At 52.9% G+C, this 19,037-nt stretch overlaps 1 protein-coding gene across 1 annotated transcript; it reads left to right on the top strand.

Moving 5' to 3' along the window:
* Nucleotides 1-5,612: 5,612 nt before the first annotated feature.
* OTOL1 (otolin 1) lies at nt 5,613-10,183 on the top strand. The gene is made up of 4 exons (XM_071566010.1): nt 5,613-5,940; nt 8,172-8,252; nt 9,103-9,174; nt 9,288-10,183. Exons 1-4 carry the CDS (start codon nt 5,613-5,615, stop codon nt 10,181-10,183), a joined length of 1,377 nt encoding a protein of 458 aa, XP_071422111.1.
* Nucleotides 10,184-19,037: the final 8,854 nt, after the last annotated feature.

Genomic DNA, 19,037 nt, shown 5'->3' with positions numbered 1-19,037 from the left:
GGAGAAAGCAGTTGTGTTTGGGGTGGTCTGGAAGGAACAGCCCCCCTTGAACAGCATTCCTGAGTTGCTGGAGTTTTTCCCCTGGAGAAGGCTCAGCCTTGGGATCAATCCTACTCATTCCAGTCTGCCAAGGGAAATTTTCTTAAAGTGACCCATTCTTACCAATATCTGGGATTCTTTTCATTTGTTTTCCTTTATAAAGGTTGACCATGTGGATTCTGTGTTATGCTCTCCATGGAAGCACATTTGAGCAGTGCAGGTCTCACAGATTCCTGATTTTTCATATTTTATTTGTTTATCACATACAGTGTTCCAAAAAATTCCATTTTGGAGGCTCTTGGGAAGTTATCCCAGGAAAATGCTGCTTTTATCTTGGATGGATCAGGATGCAGGACATGATGCCTGGGGGCATGAGTAAAGCTTAGGGCTGAGATGTTTGGGCAACACAGACAACACCACCCTCGGGCACATGGTGGGACTCTCAGGGTCCTCCTGTGCAGGGCTGGGAGTTGGATTGGATGATCCTTGTGGATCCTTTCCATTTTAATCGGGATATTCCATGTTCCCATGGGCGTGTTCCAGCCTTGTGGCAGCTCCTGCAGTGCCCTCTGGTGCTGAGCCTCAGCCTGGAGCTGCAGTTCTGCCCCTTGGGTGCTTTCCTTGTCCATGCCACCCTCTGCCCCCTTCCCCCTGTCCCTGCCCAGCTGCCCCTGCCAGCGAGGAGAGCCCCTGGTTGTCCTGGAGCTCTGTAGGTGGCACACGTGGGACATGTGGGCATGTGGCACACGTGGCACATGAGCCCAAAATGCCTCTGTTGCTCCTTGCAAAGTCCAAGTCCTTCCCATGCAGCACCTTTTGCTCTTTCTCCCTCTCCAAGGGAGAAATAAGAGATGGAAAGGGAGTTAGCTGAGTGACTTTGCTCCTGCCCTAATCTTGGTGTCATTCTTGGTGTCATTCTTGGTGTCATTCTTGGTGTTTTGGCATCTCAGCCACAGCAGGAGCCCCTGTGCCCATCCATCCAGCCTGGCATTCCAGCCCTGCCTCCCAGCCAGGATCACTTTCCCTGGCATTGGGTGCTGGAGGGCACCAATCCCAGCCTGGCTTTTGGCAGGGACTGTTTCTGTCCCCAAACACACCAGGCAAACACAAAGGGAGCAGTAACTCCATCCCCTGGCACCTCTCCCAGAGGGCACAAAGGGGGTTGCTCCCACCCCAGTGCTCCAGAGCTGCTTCAGGGGCACACTCAGCACTGGAGGATTTAAAACACTCTAATATTTTACTCTAGACTGCTGTTACTTAAACTGGGGAGGAAAACACACTAAGCCAGGGTTAAAGCTGGGCTTTAGCTTAGTGTGCAGCAAATGTGGCATTAGACTGGCATGGGGTCTGGCAAAGAGCAGCTTTGGTGGTGTGGAGTCAGCACTAAAATGGAAGAAACTTGGTTAAAAAGGGTTAATTTTCCCGTAGTGACTAATTCTGTTGGGAATGAAAAGTCCCAGGTTAAGATCAAAGGAAGGATTTGGTTATAATTGGTTTGTTTGCCTTTCACCTTCATGGTGTGTCCCTGATCTTGTCACAAACAGAACTAGAAACTCTGGTTTAAAACCTGGAGTCCAGTGACAGGTGAAAAATGGGTGTTGATTTTTAACAAGAGCAGTTGGAATTGAGGATCCAGGTGTGTATTCAGGATCCAGGTGTGTATTCAGGATCCAGGTGTGAATTGAGGATCCAGGTGTGTATTCAGGATCCAGGTGTGTATTCAAGATCCAGCTGTGAATTTAAGATCCAACTGTGAATTCAGGATCCAGATGTGAGTTCAGGATCCAGCTGTGAATTGAGGATCCAGGTGTGAATTGAGGATCCAGCTGTGTATTCAGGATCCAGCTGTGAATTCAGGATCCAGCTGTGTATTCAGGATCCAGCTGTGAATTCAGGATCCAGGTGTGTATTCAGGATCCAGGTGTGTATTCAGGATCCAGGTGTGTATTCAGGATCCAGCTGTTTCCAGCAGGCCCAAGGTGCTGGTGAGGTTACCTCTTGGGAGCTGGGATGTCCCAGTATCCTACACAGGGTCAGACCATCTCCCTGTGAAATTCCTGGTTGATTTTTTGGGAATAGCCTGGAAAGCTGGTGCAGGAATCCAGGACTTGGGGCTGGATCTTCACAAGGGCCTGGAGTGACAGGACAAGGGGAATGGCCTGAGCTAAGGAGGGCAGGGTTAGATGGGAAATTGGGAGGAAATTCCTGGTTGGGAGGGTGGGCAGGCCCTGGCACAGGGTGCCCCATCCCTGGGAGTGTCCCAGGCCAGGCTGGGCAGGGCTTGGAGCACCCTGGGCTGGTGGGAGGTGTCCCTGCCCATGGCAGGGGTGGCACTGGGTGGGTTTTGAGGTCCCTTCCATCCCAAAGCATTCCATGATTCTGTGACTCCCTTTTGGTGTGTTGCCCACCCCGATCCCACTCAGTTCTCTGTAATTTTCCTTTGGCCCCTTCCAAAGTCCCACCTCAAGTTGGGGAGGGAGGTGCCAAATCTGAGAGGGAACCCTGGACCCTGCTCAAGCCAATGGAAAAAACTCAGTGTCCCCCAAAAGAGGAGTGTCCCTAAACCCGATGCCATGGGAAGGGCAGTGCCCCAGGGCTGAACCTCCTCAGGTTTCGGTGCCACCTCTCTCCTTTTTCAGGGGACTTTGCCAATCCCTCCTTCCCTCCTGGGCTGCCTCTTATTGGCCACAGGAGCAGCTGGGCACAAATAAAAGGAATTGTGTCCCCAAAGAAGGTTGTGCAGTGCCAGGTGCCATGGAGGGAGGGCTTGCCTGGCAGCAGGACCTGCTCTAAGGTAGGACAGACATGGTTGGTTGGTCTCCAGGTGGGGCATTGGCTGTGAAGTTGTAGAATTTAACCCTTAGTGGCAGTAGAGTTTGTCTCAAAAAATAAAATGACTCTAATGAATGTGTGGCTGCATCTTTTCCCTCCCTCCCATCAGAACTAAAAGTAATTAAATAACAAAAAGTGCAGTCACATCCATGGTATTTAAAACTGGCAGGTTGGGGTTAAATGCCTGTTGTGAGCTGGAATGTCTAAATATGACAATGTTTGGGGAGCTCCCAACAGAACAGGGTATTGTTGCCATGGTATTATGGGAGATGGGATAACAATTAGTAGATACTTCAATTAAATACAGATGGACTGAGTGAGGTGGCACTGCAGCAAAGTTTGACTCTGCCTGGTTTGAGTCCACTGTGAAATCTTCCCTGGTGAGGGGATTCAAAGGACTGATTTTAATGATGAGTTAATGCAATGAAAAAGTCCAAAATTTCAGATTTATTCAAATGCTTTTATATAAAATCACAAAGTGGTGAGACCTGAAAGATCATCTTCAAAAGGAGAATTTGGGGGGTTTTTTTGGGGTTAAACTCTGCATGGCAAGTTTGGCAAGGGCTGAGTTGGAGAAAATCAGAGCCTGTGACCACATGCAGTGCCTGATATTCCATCCTACAACACACACAGAGAAAGGAGAATTTCTCCTGCACTGGATAAAGGATGCTGTGCCTGTGCTGAGCTCTGCATGGCAAGGTTGGCAAGGGCTGGCATGGAGAAAAGGAGACCAAAATCAGTGCCTGGTATCCCATCCTAATGCAACACACTCAGAGAAAGGAGAATTTCTCCTGTGCTGGATGAAGGATGCTGTGCCTGTGCTGAGCTCTGCCCATTAAACTTCATGGCAAGTTTGGCAAGGGCTGAGTTGGAGAAAATCAGAGCCTGTGACCACAATCAGTGCCTGATATTCCATCCTAATGCAACACATACAGAGAAAGGAGAATTTATCCTGCACTGGATAAAGGATGCTGTGCCTGTGCTGAACTCTGCCCATTAAACTTCATGGCAAGGTTGGCAAGGGCTGGGTTGAAGAAAATGTGACCCAAATCAGTGCCTGATATCCCATCCTGGTGCAACACACTCTGAGAAAGGAGCATTTATCCTTCACTGGAGCTGGAGGGGTGAAGAACCTGTTGGATGGTGCCAGTGCCATGGGGGATTTTATGTGGATAATCAATTTTCCATGACACGATTTGGTTTGTGTATAAATGGATAAAAAATCATCACCCTTTCCATTAAAACTGAATTCTTAGAGAGGGAAAGGTTCTACTCCAGCCCCCAAATTCCAGCCCTGGGGAGGGATCTCCCCTTGCCCTCTGGATGGTCTGGGCAGTCGAGGCTCTCCTGGGCACTTTCTCAGGCAGGGCAGTGCCAGGGCTGGGCAAGGGTTGGGTTACAAGAGCAGCAAGAAAGGGACTCTGTTCTGTTTGTATTTACAGGTGGGGACACTGCTTTAAAAAAGAAACAAAGATGCTTTATGTGACAAGTCACCTGAGAGCACTCACCTGTCCTATAGGAACAGCTGGGTCCTTTCTACCTCCCTCTTTCTTCCTCATTCAGCTGAACCAACACCTTAAAAAAGAAACAGAACTGATGAGAAGGTCGACACAAAACTATGAAATTTCAGAAAATTAGACAGTAACAAAGTTAAAAAATCAAGATAAAGTTTTGGGAATATTTGGTACTTGATGCTTTGATTCCAAAATACTTGATTTTGGAAAATTTTGTGTTTCATTTTGTGTTCATTTATTGGTTCAGAGCAAAGTTTTATATTGTGTGTAGTCATGTAGGACTCAAATCATTATTGAATATTATTTACATCCTTCCAGTGCTTAAAGGGGACTGGAAAGAAAACTGGGGAAAAACTCTGCATGGAGTGATGGGACAAGTGGGACTGGCTTCAAACTGAGGGAGGGAAAATTAAGGTTAGACATTGGGAAGAAATTCTTCCCTGGGAGGCCCTGGCACAGGTGCCCAGAGGAGCTGTGGCTGCCCCAGCCCTGGGAGTGTCCCAGGCCAGGTTGGGTCAGAAAAGACCTTAAAGGTCATTTAGTTCCATGGGCAGGGACACCACCCACCAGCTCAGGGTCCTCCAATCTGGCCTTGGTCACTCCCAGGGCTGGGGCAGCCACAGCTTCTCTGGGCACCTGTGCCAGGGCCTGCCCACCCTCCCAGCCAGGAATTCCTTCCCAATGTCCCATCTAACTGTCCCCTCTGTCATTTTGAAGCCATTTCCCTTGCCCTGTCATGGAAAAATTAAACCCCCCTCTCTCTGTGGACTCTTTGCACGTGGCTGCTGCCCACACCTTTCCTTAAAATTAAATCTTTGCCAGGGCTGTTTGTGGTTCTCAAGAGAAAATAAGCTGAGATGTTTGACAAACACAAGTGGGGAGCTGCTGAAGGACAGAATTTGTCACAGGAGGATTTTCCCTTGCAATTCCCAGAAGATCCAATTTCATAAAATCACAGAACCCCAGAAAGATTTGGGTTGGAAAGGACCTCAAAGCCCACCCAGTGCCACCCCTGCCCTGGGCAGGGACACCTCCCACCAGCCCAGGCTGCTCCAAGCCCTGTCCAACCTGGCCTGGGACACTCCCAGGGCTGGGGCAGCCACAGCTGCTCTGGGCACCTGTGCCAGGGCTGCCCACCATGGGTGTTGGGGCTTGGGGTGGCTCTGCAGGGAGCAGCCCAGGGTGCTGGGCATCAGTTCACTGCTGTGTCTCTCCCCAGGTGCCAGGATGTGGAGCTCCCTGGCTGTCCCCTGCCTGTCCCTGCTCCTGGTGGCCCTGGCACTCAGCAGGAAGGTGACACCGGCTGTGAAGTACACCAAGCCCAAGCCCCCACAGCTGGTGGTCTCTGTGCCCCCTGCCACCCCTCTCCAGGGCAAACTCCCCTTCCCAGCAGCCCCAGGAGGGGCTGAGGTGCCCACCCAAAGCCAAGGGGCCACCACGCTGTTCCCCTTGGACAACTACACACTGGACACAGACGATTTCTTCTTCAACTGCTGCGACTGCTGCCCCCCTGCCATGGGGCCCCGGGGGCTGCCAGGGCACCAGGGACCCCCAGGTATGGAGGGCACTGCCCTCGGCTGAGGCACAAACACCAGGGACCCCTAGGGATAGAGGGCACTGCCCTCAGTTGGGGCACAAACACCAGGGACCCCCAGGGATGGAGGGCACTGCCCTCGGCTGGGGCACAAACACCAAACAAGGGGCTTTTCCTTCAAGGAGGGCTTTGACAAGATCTATGTGGGAAATGAGGAGACCTCATGAGAAGTAGAGGGGCAGCACCATCTCTGCTCCCTGTGACAGGGACAGCAACCAGGGAACAGCTGGAGTTGTGCCAGGGCAGGGACAGCACCCAGGGAATGGCTGGAGCTGTGCCAGGGCAGGGACAGCACCCGGGGAATGGCTGGAGCTGTGCCAGGGCAGGGACAGCACCCAGGGAATGGCTGGAACTGTGCCACGGCAGGGACAGCACCCAGGGAATGGCTGGAGCTGTGCCAGGGCAGGGACAGCACCCAGGGAATGGTTGAAGCTGTGCCACGGCAGGGACAGCACCCAGGGAATGGCTGGAGCTGTGCCAGGGCAGGGACAGCACCCAGGGAATGGCTGGAACTGTGCCAGGGCAGGGACAGCACCCAGGGAATGGCTGGAGCTGTGCCAGGGCAGGGACAGCACCCAGGGAATGGCTGAAGCTGTGCCAGGGCAGGGACAGCACCCAGAGCATGGCTGAAGCTGTGCCAGGGCAGGAACAGGGCACAGGGAATGGCTGGAGCTGTGCCAGGGCAGGGACAGGGCACAGGGAATGGCTGGAGCTGTGCCAGGGCAGGGTCAGGTTGGATCTCATGGACAGATTCTTGCCCCAGAGGGTGGTGGGCACTGACCAGGCTCCCCAGGGCAGTGGGCACAGCCCCAAGGCTGCCAGAGCTCCAGGAGGGTTTGGATGATGCTCTGGGACACAGGGGGTGACTCTGGGGTTGGTCCTGTGCAGGGCTGAGGGTTGGACTGGCTGGTCCTGGTGGGTCCCTCCCAACTCAGAATATTCCATGATCCTGTGACATGGAGAATGTGATCATTCCTTGTGTGAATGCAGAGCCAAAATTCATCCTGGTCACATCCCAGGAGTTATGAACCACCAAACCAAGTGGGAAGGCCACTAGAAGGAGGTCCCTTCTCCTGGCACTGTCTCTGGGATCACACGGGGCTCCTGCAGAGCTGTCCCATGCCATGTCCCTGCTGGCAGGTGGCCCCTGTGGCCAAGCTCTCCAATTCTCTGTGCCCAGGTCTGGTCTCCTGGAGGTCACTCCACCCGTGGCTTTATGAGCTTCAGAACTTCCCTGGAGCAGTTTTGCATCTTTGCTGAAACTCCTCTTTTTTTTTTTTTTTTTTTCTTTTCATTTTTTCCTCATTGGAATAAAGGAAACGAAATATAGGAACAATTTTGGGTTTGATTCTAAAAATAAATAAATAAAGCACCTCTCACAAGAGGCAGCTCTTTATAAGTATTTCATAAAAGACACTTTGTCTCTTCTTTCTGCTGCTAAAATAGAATCACAGATTCCCAGACTGCACATCTCCAGAGCACCTCATCCTAACCTTGCTCAAATGAATAGTGCATTAGCCTGCAAATGTTCACTTTAATGCCACTAATATTGGAGATAGAAACTGTTCCCCTTGGCAAGGTGGGAAACCCCTGAAATAATTCAGCTTTAATGCCATGTGCTCCAGGGATTCCCACTCCCCATGGCTTGGGAGGGATGGGCTGCTGGAACTGCAGCTGCTGCCAAGGGAGTTTGATCTCCTGTGTGTCTGGAGCCTTGTGGTGGTTGAAGGTGCCATAACCTGCTCCCAGATGTGCTCTGAGAGTCTCTGAGATCCCCAAGGGGATGTAAAAATGAAGGAAAGGTTGGAATCAGCTTTCTTGCCTTTCAACCCAGCCTTGTGCACCAGTGTCCCACTCTGTACTTCCAGACAATTCTCTGCAAGGAGAGGGGCAATTCCAAAGCTGTGGGAGCTCCTTTGATATTAAAGAAATGTTACTTCTGATGTGCTCCCAGTGCCTGAGATCCTGTGGCTCTGAGGCAGCTCAAAGTTGGTTTGGAAAAGTCTTTAACCCCAGCCAAGAGTGAAGAGCAAAGCTGTGAGATGTGCATGGGTTGTGTGATGGCAAATAAAACACCCAGCTCTTCCCAGAGGGGTGGGAATCCCTTCCATGCCCTCCCCATTGCTGGTATTGCAAATTTTATTGGTGAAGTGAAACCTTGGAGTTACTGAGATCATTTTGTTGTGTTGCAGGTCCCAAGGGGGACAAGGGAGAGGATGGTCTGCCAGGAACTCCAGGTCCTCAAGGCCCAAAAGGTTCTAAAGGAGACAGAGGTAAAGCAGCCTAAGGGCAGATGCTGTTGTTTCATCAACTACCACAAAATTATAAACACCCACATTTTTCAGAGAAAAAGGAGTGCAGTGATAGGGATTGACACCTGGAGAGGTTTAGGTGGCACTGGTGCAGGGACAATAACTCAGGTGTGTCTTCAGGTGGTGTAAGAGCAGCTGCTCAGAAAGATATCAGTGGATATCCTTGGTCTGAATAGTTTAAAAACTGAGCTCAGTTTGCTTTGGAGGAGGGACAGAAGAAGCAAAGCCACGGGCAGGTGCAGAAGCTGCTTTTCAATGTAAGTATCTCAGGCTGAATAATTTCAGCAAAGATGGAGAGCAGTGGTTGCCCACCAGGAGGGACCAAAAGCAGACCCTGCCCCTCATTTCAGGCTCCAGCAGCTCTTTCCTGCCCCACACACCATGGCAGGAGCCTGGGGCTGCCTCTGGCCAGGAAATGCCATGGCAAAGCTGAGAGGAGCTCCAGCAGCAGTGCTGGGCTGTGCTCCCACTGCAGCCTCTCAGGCCTTGAGCCACTTCTGGAACAAGCTCTGGGCAATCCTGGCATGAGGAATCCTGTCATCTTCTCCATCTGGCCACTGAGCAGCAGCATCTGCCTCCCAGTGAGGCAGAAATCCAGAGCTGGAGGGAGGTGGTGGCTGGGGCTGTGGGACTCAGCTGAGGTTCTGAAGGGGGTTCTCCAAAACACACATTGCTGGTGTCTGTTCTGCCAGTGGAGTGAGGGGCACATGGCAGTGGTGCCAGTGTGAGCTGTGGGATCACTGGAATCATTGCTGTGCTGCAGGAACCACCCCCACTTAATGACTGAATTGATTACTGCTGGAATTCCTAGGGGGAAAAGGGGAGCAAGGCGAGCGAGGAGCGAGTGGCCACGCCGGTTACCCGGGCAAACCCGGCCTGCCAGGTATGTGCCAGCCCTGGGAAACCAGGAACGCTGCCCTGCCCCTCCTCTGTCCCCAGAGCAATCCAGTGCCCGTGTTTGTAATTTCCTTTCCCCCCCTCTTTGCCCTTTTGCAGGTGAAGCTGGAGCCAAAGGCAATAAGGGCAACCAGGGCTCCCCTGGGCTCAAGGGCCAAAAGGGCTCCAAGGGGGACACCTGTGACAATGGCACCAAAGGGGCCAAGGGGGACAGGGGCGATCCTGGGGACCCCGGGGCGGTGGGAGAACAGGGTGCCAAGGGGGAAAAGGGCGACACTGGGCAGAAGGGCTACTGTGGGGAGCCAGGGGGCAGAGGGGCAAGGGGGGACAGGGGGGAAGGGGGCACCAAGGGGGACAAGGGCAGCAAGGGGGACACGGGCACCGAGGGTGCCCGAGGGGCGGACGGCAGGCAGGGAGACAAGGGCGAGCAAGGCAGCAAGGGGGACAAAGGGGACCTGGGACCTGCTGGCGTGATGGGCCCCGCGGGGCCCAAGGGGGTGGCGGGCACCAAGGGGGGTCGGGGGGCACCGGGCAGGAAGGGCGCCCGCGGTGCCAAGGGTGCCCGCGGGGACACCCCGGAGCGCCCACGCTCGGCCTTCAGCGCCGCGCTGGCCAAGCCCTTCCCGCCACCCAACGTGCCCATCCGGTTCCAGAGGGTCCTGTACAACGAGCAGGGGCACTACGACCCCAGCACGGGCAGGTTCAACTGCAGCGTGCCCGGCGCGTACGTGTTCGCCTTCCACCTGACGGTGCGCGGCCGCCCCGCCCGTGTCAGCCTCGTGGCGCGCTCCCGGCGCCTGGCCAGGGCCAGGGACACCGTGCACGGGCAGGACATCGACCAGGCCTCCTTCCTCGCCATCCTCAGGCTTGGCACGGGTGACCAGGTGTGGCTGGAGGCGGCGCGGGACTGGAACGGCGTCTACGCCGGCGCCGAGGACGACAGCGTCTTCACGGGGTTCCTGCTGTACCCAGATGGTCCTGAGGGCCACCTGTAGGTCCAGAGGGTGGAGGTGGCACTGGAGAACACGCTGTGCCCGCTGCCTGCCAGAGCGAAGATGGGCATCAGTTGGTTTAGTGGCTGCTTTCCATGAGCTTGTAATGAAATATTTGTATTTGCAACATTAGTTGGGTTGGTTGGAGCAGGTGCTGAGGACACCAAGGCTGTGGGTTTGAGCCCCATTTTCTAAAGAGCTGGACCTGGTTCTTGTGGGTCCCCTTTTAACACAAATATTTGTGTTTGGACATGGCTTTGAGCCCCCTCTGGGCCATTCCTAAGAGCTAGACCTGGTTCTTGTGGGTCCCCTTTTAAGACAAATACTTGTGTTTGCAACATTAGTTGGGTTGGCTGGAGCAGGTGCTGAGGGCACCAAGGCTGTGGGTTTGAGCCCCATTTTCTAAAGAGCTGGACCTGGTTCTTGTGGGTCCCCTTTTAACACAAATATTTGTGCTGGTTGGTTGGAGCAGGTACTGAGGACACCAAGGCTGTGGCTTTGAGCCCCACTCTGGGCCATTCTTAAGAGTTGTTGGTCCTTGTGGGTCCCCTTTTAACACAAATATTTGTGTTTGGACATGGCTTTGAGCCCCCTCTGGGTCCTTCTTAAGAGCTGGACTTGATCCTTGTGGGTCCCCTTTTAACAGAAATATTGTGTTTGCAACCTTAGTTGGAACAGGATGCTGAGGGCACCAAGGCTGTGGGTTTGATCCTTCTTTGGGCCATTCTTAAGGGTTGGACTTGGTCTTTGTGGGCTTTTAACACAAATACTTGTGTTTGCAACATTAGCTGGGTTGGTTGGAGCAGGTGCTGAGGACACCAAGGCTGTGGGTTTGAGCCCCACTCACTTAAGAGCTGCTCTTGATCCTTGTTGATCCCATTCTAACACAAATATTTGTGTTTGGACATGGCTTTGAGCCCCCTCTGGGCCATTCCTAAGAGCTGGACTTGGTGCTTGTGGGTCCCCTTTTAAGACAAATATTTGTGCTGGTTGGTTGGAGCAGGTGCTGAGGACACCAAGGCTGTGGCTTTGAGCCCCACTCTGGACCATTCTTAAGAGTTGTTGGTCCTTATGGGTCCCCTTTTAACACAGATTTGTATTTGCAACCTTAGCTGGGTTGGTTGGAGCAGATGTTGAGGACACCAAGGCTGTGGCTTTGAGTCTTAAGAGCTGGGCTTGGTCCTTCTGGGCCCCTTCCAACTCAGAATATTATGGGAATTTATGGCTTAGTTTTAACTGGCAGCCACAAGAAGCGACACCTCCCTTGCATGGCTGAGGGAAACCGTCATCCAAACAGGAGCAGGACCAGCTTGGAAAAGGGATTTCTCATGCCAGGCTTGGGGTTTGTAATTAGCCCACTCAAATTCTGCAAACCCACTCCTTGCCTGACTGCAATTTTAGTCAGGGGCAGCTCCTGAAGTCCTTGAGTGGTCCCAACACCCCCAGGAACCAGTTCTGGTTTTGGTCCAGAGGGCAGAATTTGATCTATAGGGTTCAGTCAGGAGCTGTAGGTTCCCTGAAATCACAGGAAAAGATTTCAAGCTGTTCCATCCCTGAATCAGTTTTATTTAGTGCTTTAGACTCGGGCAGGAATCATGTAAAGGTTTGTCTGAAGGAGTATTAGAGCTATTGGATCACTGTGAAAAAAACAAACAAACTGTTGTCTTGAGGTAAAAATAAATCTGAAACTTCCAAAAGTACTGTGAGTGCTTAATTGACTTGATGAGTCCCAGTTTTGGGATGCTGCTGGTGGAGTTGGGGCTGTGGGACCAACCCTTGGCTCCTGGGAGGAGGAGGAGGAAGAGAGAGAAGGAGGAGGAGGAGGAGGAGGAGGAGGAAGAGAGAGAAGGAGGAGGAGGAGGAGGAGGAGGAGGAGGAGAAGGAAGAGAGAGAAGGAGGAGGAGGAGAAGGAGAAGGAAGACAGAGAAGGAGGAGGAGGAGGAGGAGGAGAAGGAAGACAGAGAAGGAGGAGGAGGAGGAGAAGGAAGAGAAGGAGGAGGAGGAGGAGAAGGAAGAGAGAGAGAGAAGGAGGAGGAAGTGGAGGAGCTTTGTCTCCTGATGGAGCACTGCTAAAAAATGCCAAAATATTTGTGCCATTCCCTCAGCACAGATTTGTTGGGCCCAAGTGGCTCCTCTCTGGGCTGCAACGGAGCATTTTGACTCTGGGGGAAGACAATTAGTGCTCAGGGTAATAATCAGAGCAGCAGCTGCTCTCAGAAACTGAGGAAAATCACTCCAAGCTGACACAAGGACAGAAAAAACCACTTCTCTTCTGGTGTTCTCCATGTGTTTCCATCTCTGGCTCAGATGTTACACAGATTAAATTTTCCATACACACAAAATTTCCATAGTTATGGGGGAATTTGTCTCTTCTGCCCTCCAGAAGCATCTTGTCTTTCCATGAGCTTCTTTATTTTGGGGCTTTCCAGGTGTCCTGTGATCCCAAGGCATCATTCCCATCAGGAATGGCCCAGCTGAGTTGGGTTTGCCCCACAACAAACCCCACCTGAGGGCTCTTGGTTGGTTAATAAAAGGGATAATAAGCCCCAAGGGGGAGTTTTTTTTGGGCAGAGACAAAAGTTGGATTCTCAAGGAGCTTTTCCTCCTTCCCTCCTGGATTAACGTGCTGTGTCCAAGGTAAGCCACAATTTTCTGTTACAATTTTTTTCCCAAAAAATGGATGTATTTTAGTGTGGTCACGTTGTAGGAATTCATGGCAGGATGGAAAATACAATATAATTCTCCAAATGCAGGAATTCCAGCACAAACCACTTGTTTTCCCAGGGATTTATAACTTTGCTTGGCTCCAGAGAGGCTTTTAGAGAAAAAAACCCACCTTTTGGGGGGGATGGAACTGGATTAGATGTGATCACTGCCAGTTCCCCAGAGCTTGGAAAGCCCTGGAGCTCCTTTCCAGGGGGTGTTCTGAGGCTGGAGGAGCCTGGGGGTGTTTCCAGGCTCTGATTCCCAGGACAAACCCTGGCCCTGGTGCTTTGCTGCCCCTCTGAGGCTGCAGTTCCACGAGTGTTCCTTTGAAATCAGCCTTTGCATCATGTGAGGGTTTAACTTCAGAACAGGAAGGATTTGCCCCTGTGTGATCTCAGGAGGTTGAATTTCCTGTTCATGTGGAGGTTCCTAAACTTGGATTGTTTATTTATAGTTGCAAAGTCTCTTTTGGGGCCCGTTTGAATCATTTTGTGCATTTTGTTGACTTCATTGACTTGCTCTGGTTCTTTGTAAATAAATCCCTTTTCAAGCAGAGATTTTCCATCTTCAGGGTGAATCTCCTCTTGCTGCAGCCACAACTTTCATACTTTGCTCCTGTTGTAGGAAATAAGAAATAAGATAAAATCGAGGCAGGGCAGAAGATGCACTGCCTTTGGTTTAGTTGATCTTCCTCACTTTAAGCTTGGCTTTGCAACCTCCAGCTTAGGCTGGTTTAAGTTTGAGACTCTCCAGATTTGGGCTCATGTAAAAGAGGATTAATCCATCCTGGAACTGAGCTATCCATGGGGTTTTTTTCATGGAACACTTGAGACACTGTGGTTGGTGAGTGAGGTCCCAAAGGTCTGGTATCACACTGTGCCATTGTGGCCACCAAATCAAGAAAAAAAACCCCAACCACTGCTTGGGAGATTAATTATCTGCTAAATTATTAGATTGGTGAAGCTTTTTTTGGATATTTGGTTAAAATGCAGCTGTTTCTGTAACATTTAAACCTTGTTTTTCTAGAAATGCTTTTTATGGTTGATGGATTTTAAGTTAATTATGGGAAATTGTCAGGAAGTCACTCTGTGGTTTGTCACACTTAGATCTGAGCACCCATTTATATGGGGAAGCTCAGCTGGGATGTGTTTCCTGAGCCCAGGGAGGCTCTGGTGCCTTTAGGGCTTTTTGGGAATGTGTTTCCTGAGCCCAGGGAGGCTCTGGTGCCTTTAGAACTTTTTTGGGAATGTGTTTCCTGAGCCCAGGGAGGCTCTGGTGCCTTTAGAGCTTTTATTTGGGAATGTGTTTTCTGAGGTCAGGGAGACTCTGGTGCCTTTAGGGCTTTTTGGGAATGTGTTTTCTGAGCCCAGGGAGGCTCTGGTGCCTTTAGGGCTTTTTGGGAATGTGTTTCCTGAGCCCAGGGAGGCTCTGGTGCCTTTAGGGCTTTTTTTGGGAATGTGTTTTCTGAGCCCAGGGAGGCTCTGGTGCCTTTAGGGCTTTTTTTGGGAATGTGTTTTCTGAGCCCAGGGAGGCTCTGGTGCCTTTAGGGCTTTTTTTGGGAATGTGTTTTCTGAGCCCAGGGAGGCTCTGGTGCCTTTAGGGCTTTTTTTGGGAATGTGTTTTCTGAGCCCAGGGAGGCTCTGGTGCCTTTAGGGCTTTTTTTGGGAATGTGTTTTCTGAGCCCAGGGAGGCTCTGGTGCCTTTAGGGCTTTTTTTGGGAATGTGTTTTCTGAGCCCAGGGAGGCTCTGGTGCCTTTAGGGCTTTTTTTGGGAATGTGTTTTCTGAGCCCAGGGAGGCTCTGGTGCCTTTAGAGGTTTTTGGGAACGTGTTTTCTGAGCCCAGGGAGGCTCTGGTGCCTTTAGAACTTTTTTAAGGTGGTTGAGGAGCACAGGAAGGTCTCATGTGACCCTCACAGAATCCAGTGCTGAACTGGATGATATTTAATTAGTTCTGCTGGATAATAAATGTGGAGAAGGGAATTGAGGGGAGTGACTTCCCTTTAGCCTGGGACAGTTTTCCCTCTGCTCTCTCTCCATTCCCAGCAGTTTTGCCTTGGCTGGCACAGCTGGGAGTGGAGATTCCAACCTCTCTGCAGGGTGAGGGTGGGATCTCCTTTCCTTCATTCCCCACCACTGGCACTGGGAGGGAATAAAGTGCTGGTGGAAGCAGCTGGAATGTGTTTAGGACAACAGTGTGGGGTTCCCTCAGCTGTGCAGCCTCCTCTGCTTTCTGTTCTTCAAACCCCTGAACTCCTCAGTCTATAAGATCTAAAAAAAGGGCAAGAGTTCTTATTGCTGGAGAAAGACTGAACCCATCTGGCCCAAACAGGCTGTGGATTGTGTTCAAAAAAATTAGATCTATTTTCACACATTTTCTCTGAGTCACTGAATATTGATAATGTGTTTATTGAAATGATGAATTTGCTTTAATAATAGTCATAATCATTTCAACTTCCAGAGCTGAGGAAAAGCCTTTAGAACTTCCTGCTTTAATTCAGTGATGTTGGGGTGGATTTGGGGTTGGGCCTCTCCTTGGATGTGCTTGGGAAGTGGGAAGCAGCAGCTGGAGTAAAGTAGCTCATCCTTGTTCCTTTTCCAAGGAGCTGGAAGGAGGACAGGGGTTGTTTGAGTGCCTTTCCCTGCCAAGTGTGATCCCAGTGTTTGACAGGCTCCTGGAGAGAATCCTGAATCCTCTGTGCCTCTTGTTGCCTCTCCTGCTCCTGTGAGGGGTGCCCACCACCAATCCCTCATCCCTCCATCCCTGTATCCTCCTGTTGGATGAGCTGTGGCCTCCTGATGCCCAGAATTTGCCCCTTTGGCCCTGGCAAGGAATCTGTGGGCAGGTGGGAAGCAATGGAGTCCAGGAGAACACCCTGCTGGGTCTGGGATGCAAACCTGAGAGGTGGTGAGATCATCCCACCACCTCCTGCCTTGGCAGAGGGGCTTCCTCTGCAATATTTCGAGGAAGTTACATCAGAAAAGCTCTTTATTGCCTGAGAGAGACCCTGCTCTGTGACCTCTTCCCTGAGTAATTTCAATCTTAAATCCTGATCCAGAATATCCTATCCCACCCCAGCTTGGAGCTCCACAGCCTGTTTCCCTCTGCTCAGTTTGAGGCCAGAAAACATTAAAATGCTGAGGAAAACACCAATATCTGGACCTGTATGTTGTAAAGGCAAACACACTCAGTGCTTTTAGGTTCTCAGTCTTCATCTTCTTGTGTTAGAAATGCAGCCAGACAAGAAAGGAGCTTTTAGCAGAGTTGTCTGTGCTTTGTTGCTGGAGCTCTTTTCTCTTTAGATTCCCTTTCCATCCATTTCTCATCCTCACAGCCTCTACTTTCCTGAAGGTTTTATTTTAGCTCTATTGCTATCCAGATTTTTCTTCCCCCCTCCCCAGGGCATATCTGTTTGTTTGGATGACTAACTCGCTTTTCCTGGAGAAATCTGAATTTCTGAGTTGCTGATCCAAGTCTCTCCAACCAGAAGTCGTTGTCCATCTGTTTGTTCCCTGCTGAGCCTGTGCTGGGAGCTGCAGAGAGGATTAATGGGTGGGAAGCAGGAATGCAAGTTAGGCCGGTCAGGAGCAGCAGGAACAGCCTCCTGCCTTGTTTTCCATGTTCCTGTCAGTATTCCTGTCTGCTGAGGGAGGATTCCCCTTGGCTGGATGTATTTGGTCACTTTTCATGTCCAGGGAACTTTGTGAAAAAGAATATTCTTCTGATTTCTCACCATGTTCCATCCCCTGAGCCTGGTTGGCCTCATCCCAAAGCTCCCACTTAAACCTGGACTTAAAATAGACACCTTTCTGCAAGTTCTTCAGGAGACACTTTGACCAAGCCAGGAGGGGTTTTTACACAAGGGAGTGGCTGAGGTTTTGTGCAGGATTGAAGCAGGAGGTGAAATCTGCTGCCAGTGACTTGGTGTGTCAGTTCAGGAACCAGGCACAAAGCAGGGCTGCGTGTTTGGCTGGTCAGACACGGTGGTGTTGGCTGCAGAGAGGAGACTTAGTGGTGAATGACTCACCTGCTGGGTATAAAAAGCTGTCTGAGGTTCACCTGTGCCCACCACCATCCCAGTGTGGCCTCTTGCTTGTGGTGCTTCATCCAGCTGTGCCCTTGCATGGTGTGGTGGGTTTGGTAGTGGGGGGACTTCCATGAGGAGCTGCCAGAATCTTCCCCCACGGAGCCAATGCCAGCAGGGGCCAAGGTGGACCTGCTGCTGGCCAAGGCTGAACCCATCGGTGTCCTGGGATAGGTTTGAAAAGGCTGAGGGGAAATGCTGGAGAGAGGAGTGGGAACATATGGGAGAACAGCCCTGCAGACCCCAGGGAGAGGCAGGAGCTGCTCCAGGCTCCGGAGCTGAGATTGCCGAGACCCTGTGGTGGGGTCCATGGGGGAACAGAGACCCTACACAAGAGCAGGGGGATGCCTGAAGGAGCTTGGGATGCTGTGGGAACACTCTGGAGCACCTTCCTGCAGGACCTTTGGGAAGGGGAGCCCACACCACTGCAGGGCTGAGGATGAGGAGCCCAAACCTTGAGGAGAAAAAGCAGCAGAGACAGCGAGGGACGAACTGACTGCACAGCCCACTCCTTGTCCCCCCTGGTGGGAGTGAAGCTGGTCCCCGGCGGGCGGGGCGGGGCAGGGGGCCGGTCCCCGGCGGGCGGGGCGGGGCAGGGGGCCGGTCCCCGGCGGGCGGGGCGGGGCAGGGGACGGTCCCCCGGCGGGCGGGGCGGGGCAGGGGACGGTCCCCCGGCGGGCGGGGCGAGGCAGGGGACGGTCCCCCGGCGGGCGGGGCGAGGCAGGGGACGGTCCCCCGGCGGGCGGGGCGAGGCAGGGGACGGTCCCCCGGCGGGCGGGGCGAGGCAGGGGACGGTCCCCCGGCGGGCGGGGCGAGGCAGGGGACGGTCCCCCGGCGGGCGGGGCGAGGCAGGGGACGGTCCCCCGGCGGGCGGGGCGAGGCAGGGGACGGTCCCCGGCGGGCGGGGCGAGGCAGGGGACGGGTGGGAAGATGTTTTTAAGATGAAATTTAATTTCTCATGACTCTCCTCTGATCCGTGGGTAATAAATCTCCCCCAGTGGAGCGTCTTTGCCTGTGCCAATGCCAGCTGAGTGACCCCTCTGTATCCTTCTCCCAACCCACAGACCTTTCCATGGATTTCGTCCCCCGTGCCCAGCTCAGGGGGGCAGAGCTGGAGTGCCTTTGGTGCTCGCCCCACCACACAAGCCCATCTCTTGCATTTCCTAACTAATTAATTAGAGCGCTAAATCCATTTGCGAGCCGTTCGCGCTCGGGGCAGCCCCGCGTGTCCCTGCGCGTTCCGGGGATGCTGCGGGAAGCGGGGACAGCAGATGGCAATGTGGTGCTGCCAACCGAGCCAGAGCTCCGGGAAACGCTGGGCTGGGCCCCCGAGTGCCCGCGGAGCTCCCGGGAGGGACCTGCCCCTGGGGCTGCCCTTGGCTGGTGGGGTGGGCACAGACAGAGGCTCTGCCGTGGCATTGGGACAGTGGGGTGGGTTTTGCACGATATTTAGACGTGCTCTGGCTGAGAACCTGCCTAGGCTCGGGGTATTGGGTTGTCTTGCCCCTCATCCTGGCGTTTTCTCTGCTTGTTGCTCATGGCACAGCTGCTCCTGGGCACTTGGAGACCCCTCTTTGGATTGGAGGCTCCTTTGCCCAGGGGTGGTGTGACCCCCAAAATCCCAATCCCAGGGCTCTGTGCCAGCCTTGTCTGTCCCACCTCCTGCTCCTGTCCCACCTCCTGCTCCTGTCCCACCTCCTGCTCCTGTCCCACCTCCTGCTCCTGTCCCACCTCCTGCTCCTGTCCCACCTCCTGCTCCTGTCCCACCTCCTGCTCCTGTCCCACCTCCTGCTCCTGTCCCACCTCCTGCTCCTGTCCCACCTCCTGCTCCTGTCCCACCTCCTGCTCCTGTCCCACCTCCTGCTCCTGTCCCACCTCCTGCTCCTGTCCCACCTCCTGCTCCTGTCCCACCTCCTGCTCCTGTCCCACCTCCTGCTCCTGTCCCACCTCCTGCTCCTGTCCCACCTCCTGCTCCTGTCCCACCTCCTGCTCCTGTCCCACCTCCTGCTCCTGTCCCACCTCCTGCTCCTGTCCCACCTCCTGCTCCTGTCCCACCTCCTGCTCCTGTC

The sequence above is a fragment of the Pithys albifrons genome, chromosome 11, assembly GCF_047495875.1.
Source record: "Pithys albifrons albifrons isolate INPA30051 chromosome 11, PitAlb_v1, whole genome shotgun sequence".
NCBI lineage: Eukaryota > Metazoa > Chordata > Aves > Passeriformes > Thamnophilidae > Pithys > Pithys albifrons.
This window is presented reverse-complemented; position numbering and strand designations above follow the sequence as displayed.

What these genes read in the sequence shown, in the direction of transcription:
- OTOL1 (XM_071566010.1), top strand. Translation starts at nt 5,613, where the DNA reads ATGTGGAGCTCCCTGGCTGTCCCCTGCCTGTCCCTGCTCCTGGTGGCC. An exon ending in AGGGCACCAGGGACCCCCAG is followed by an intron (nt 5,941 to 8,171) that starts GTATGGAGGGCA and finishes GTTGTGTTGCAG; the next exon opens with GTCCCAAGGGGGACAAGGGA. An exon ending in GGGCAAACCCGGCCTGCCAG is followed by an intron (nt 9,175 to 9,287) that starts GTATGTGCCAGC and finishes GCCCTTTTGCAG; the next exon opens with GTGAAGCTGGAGCCAAAGGC.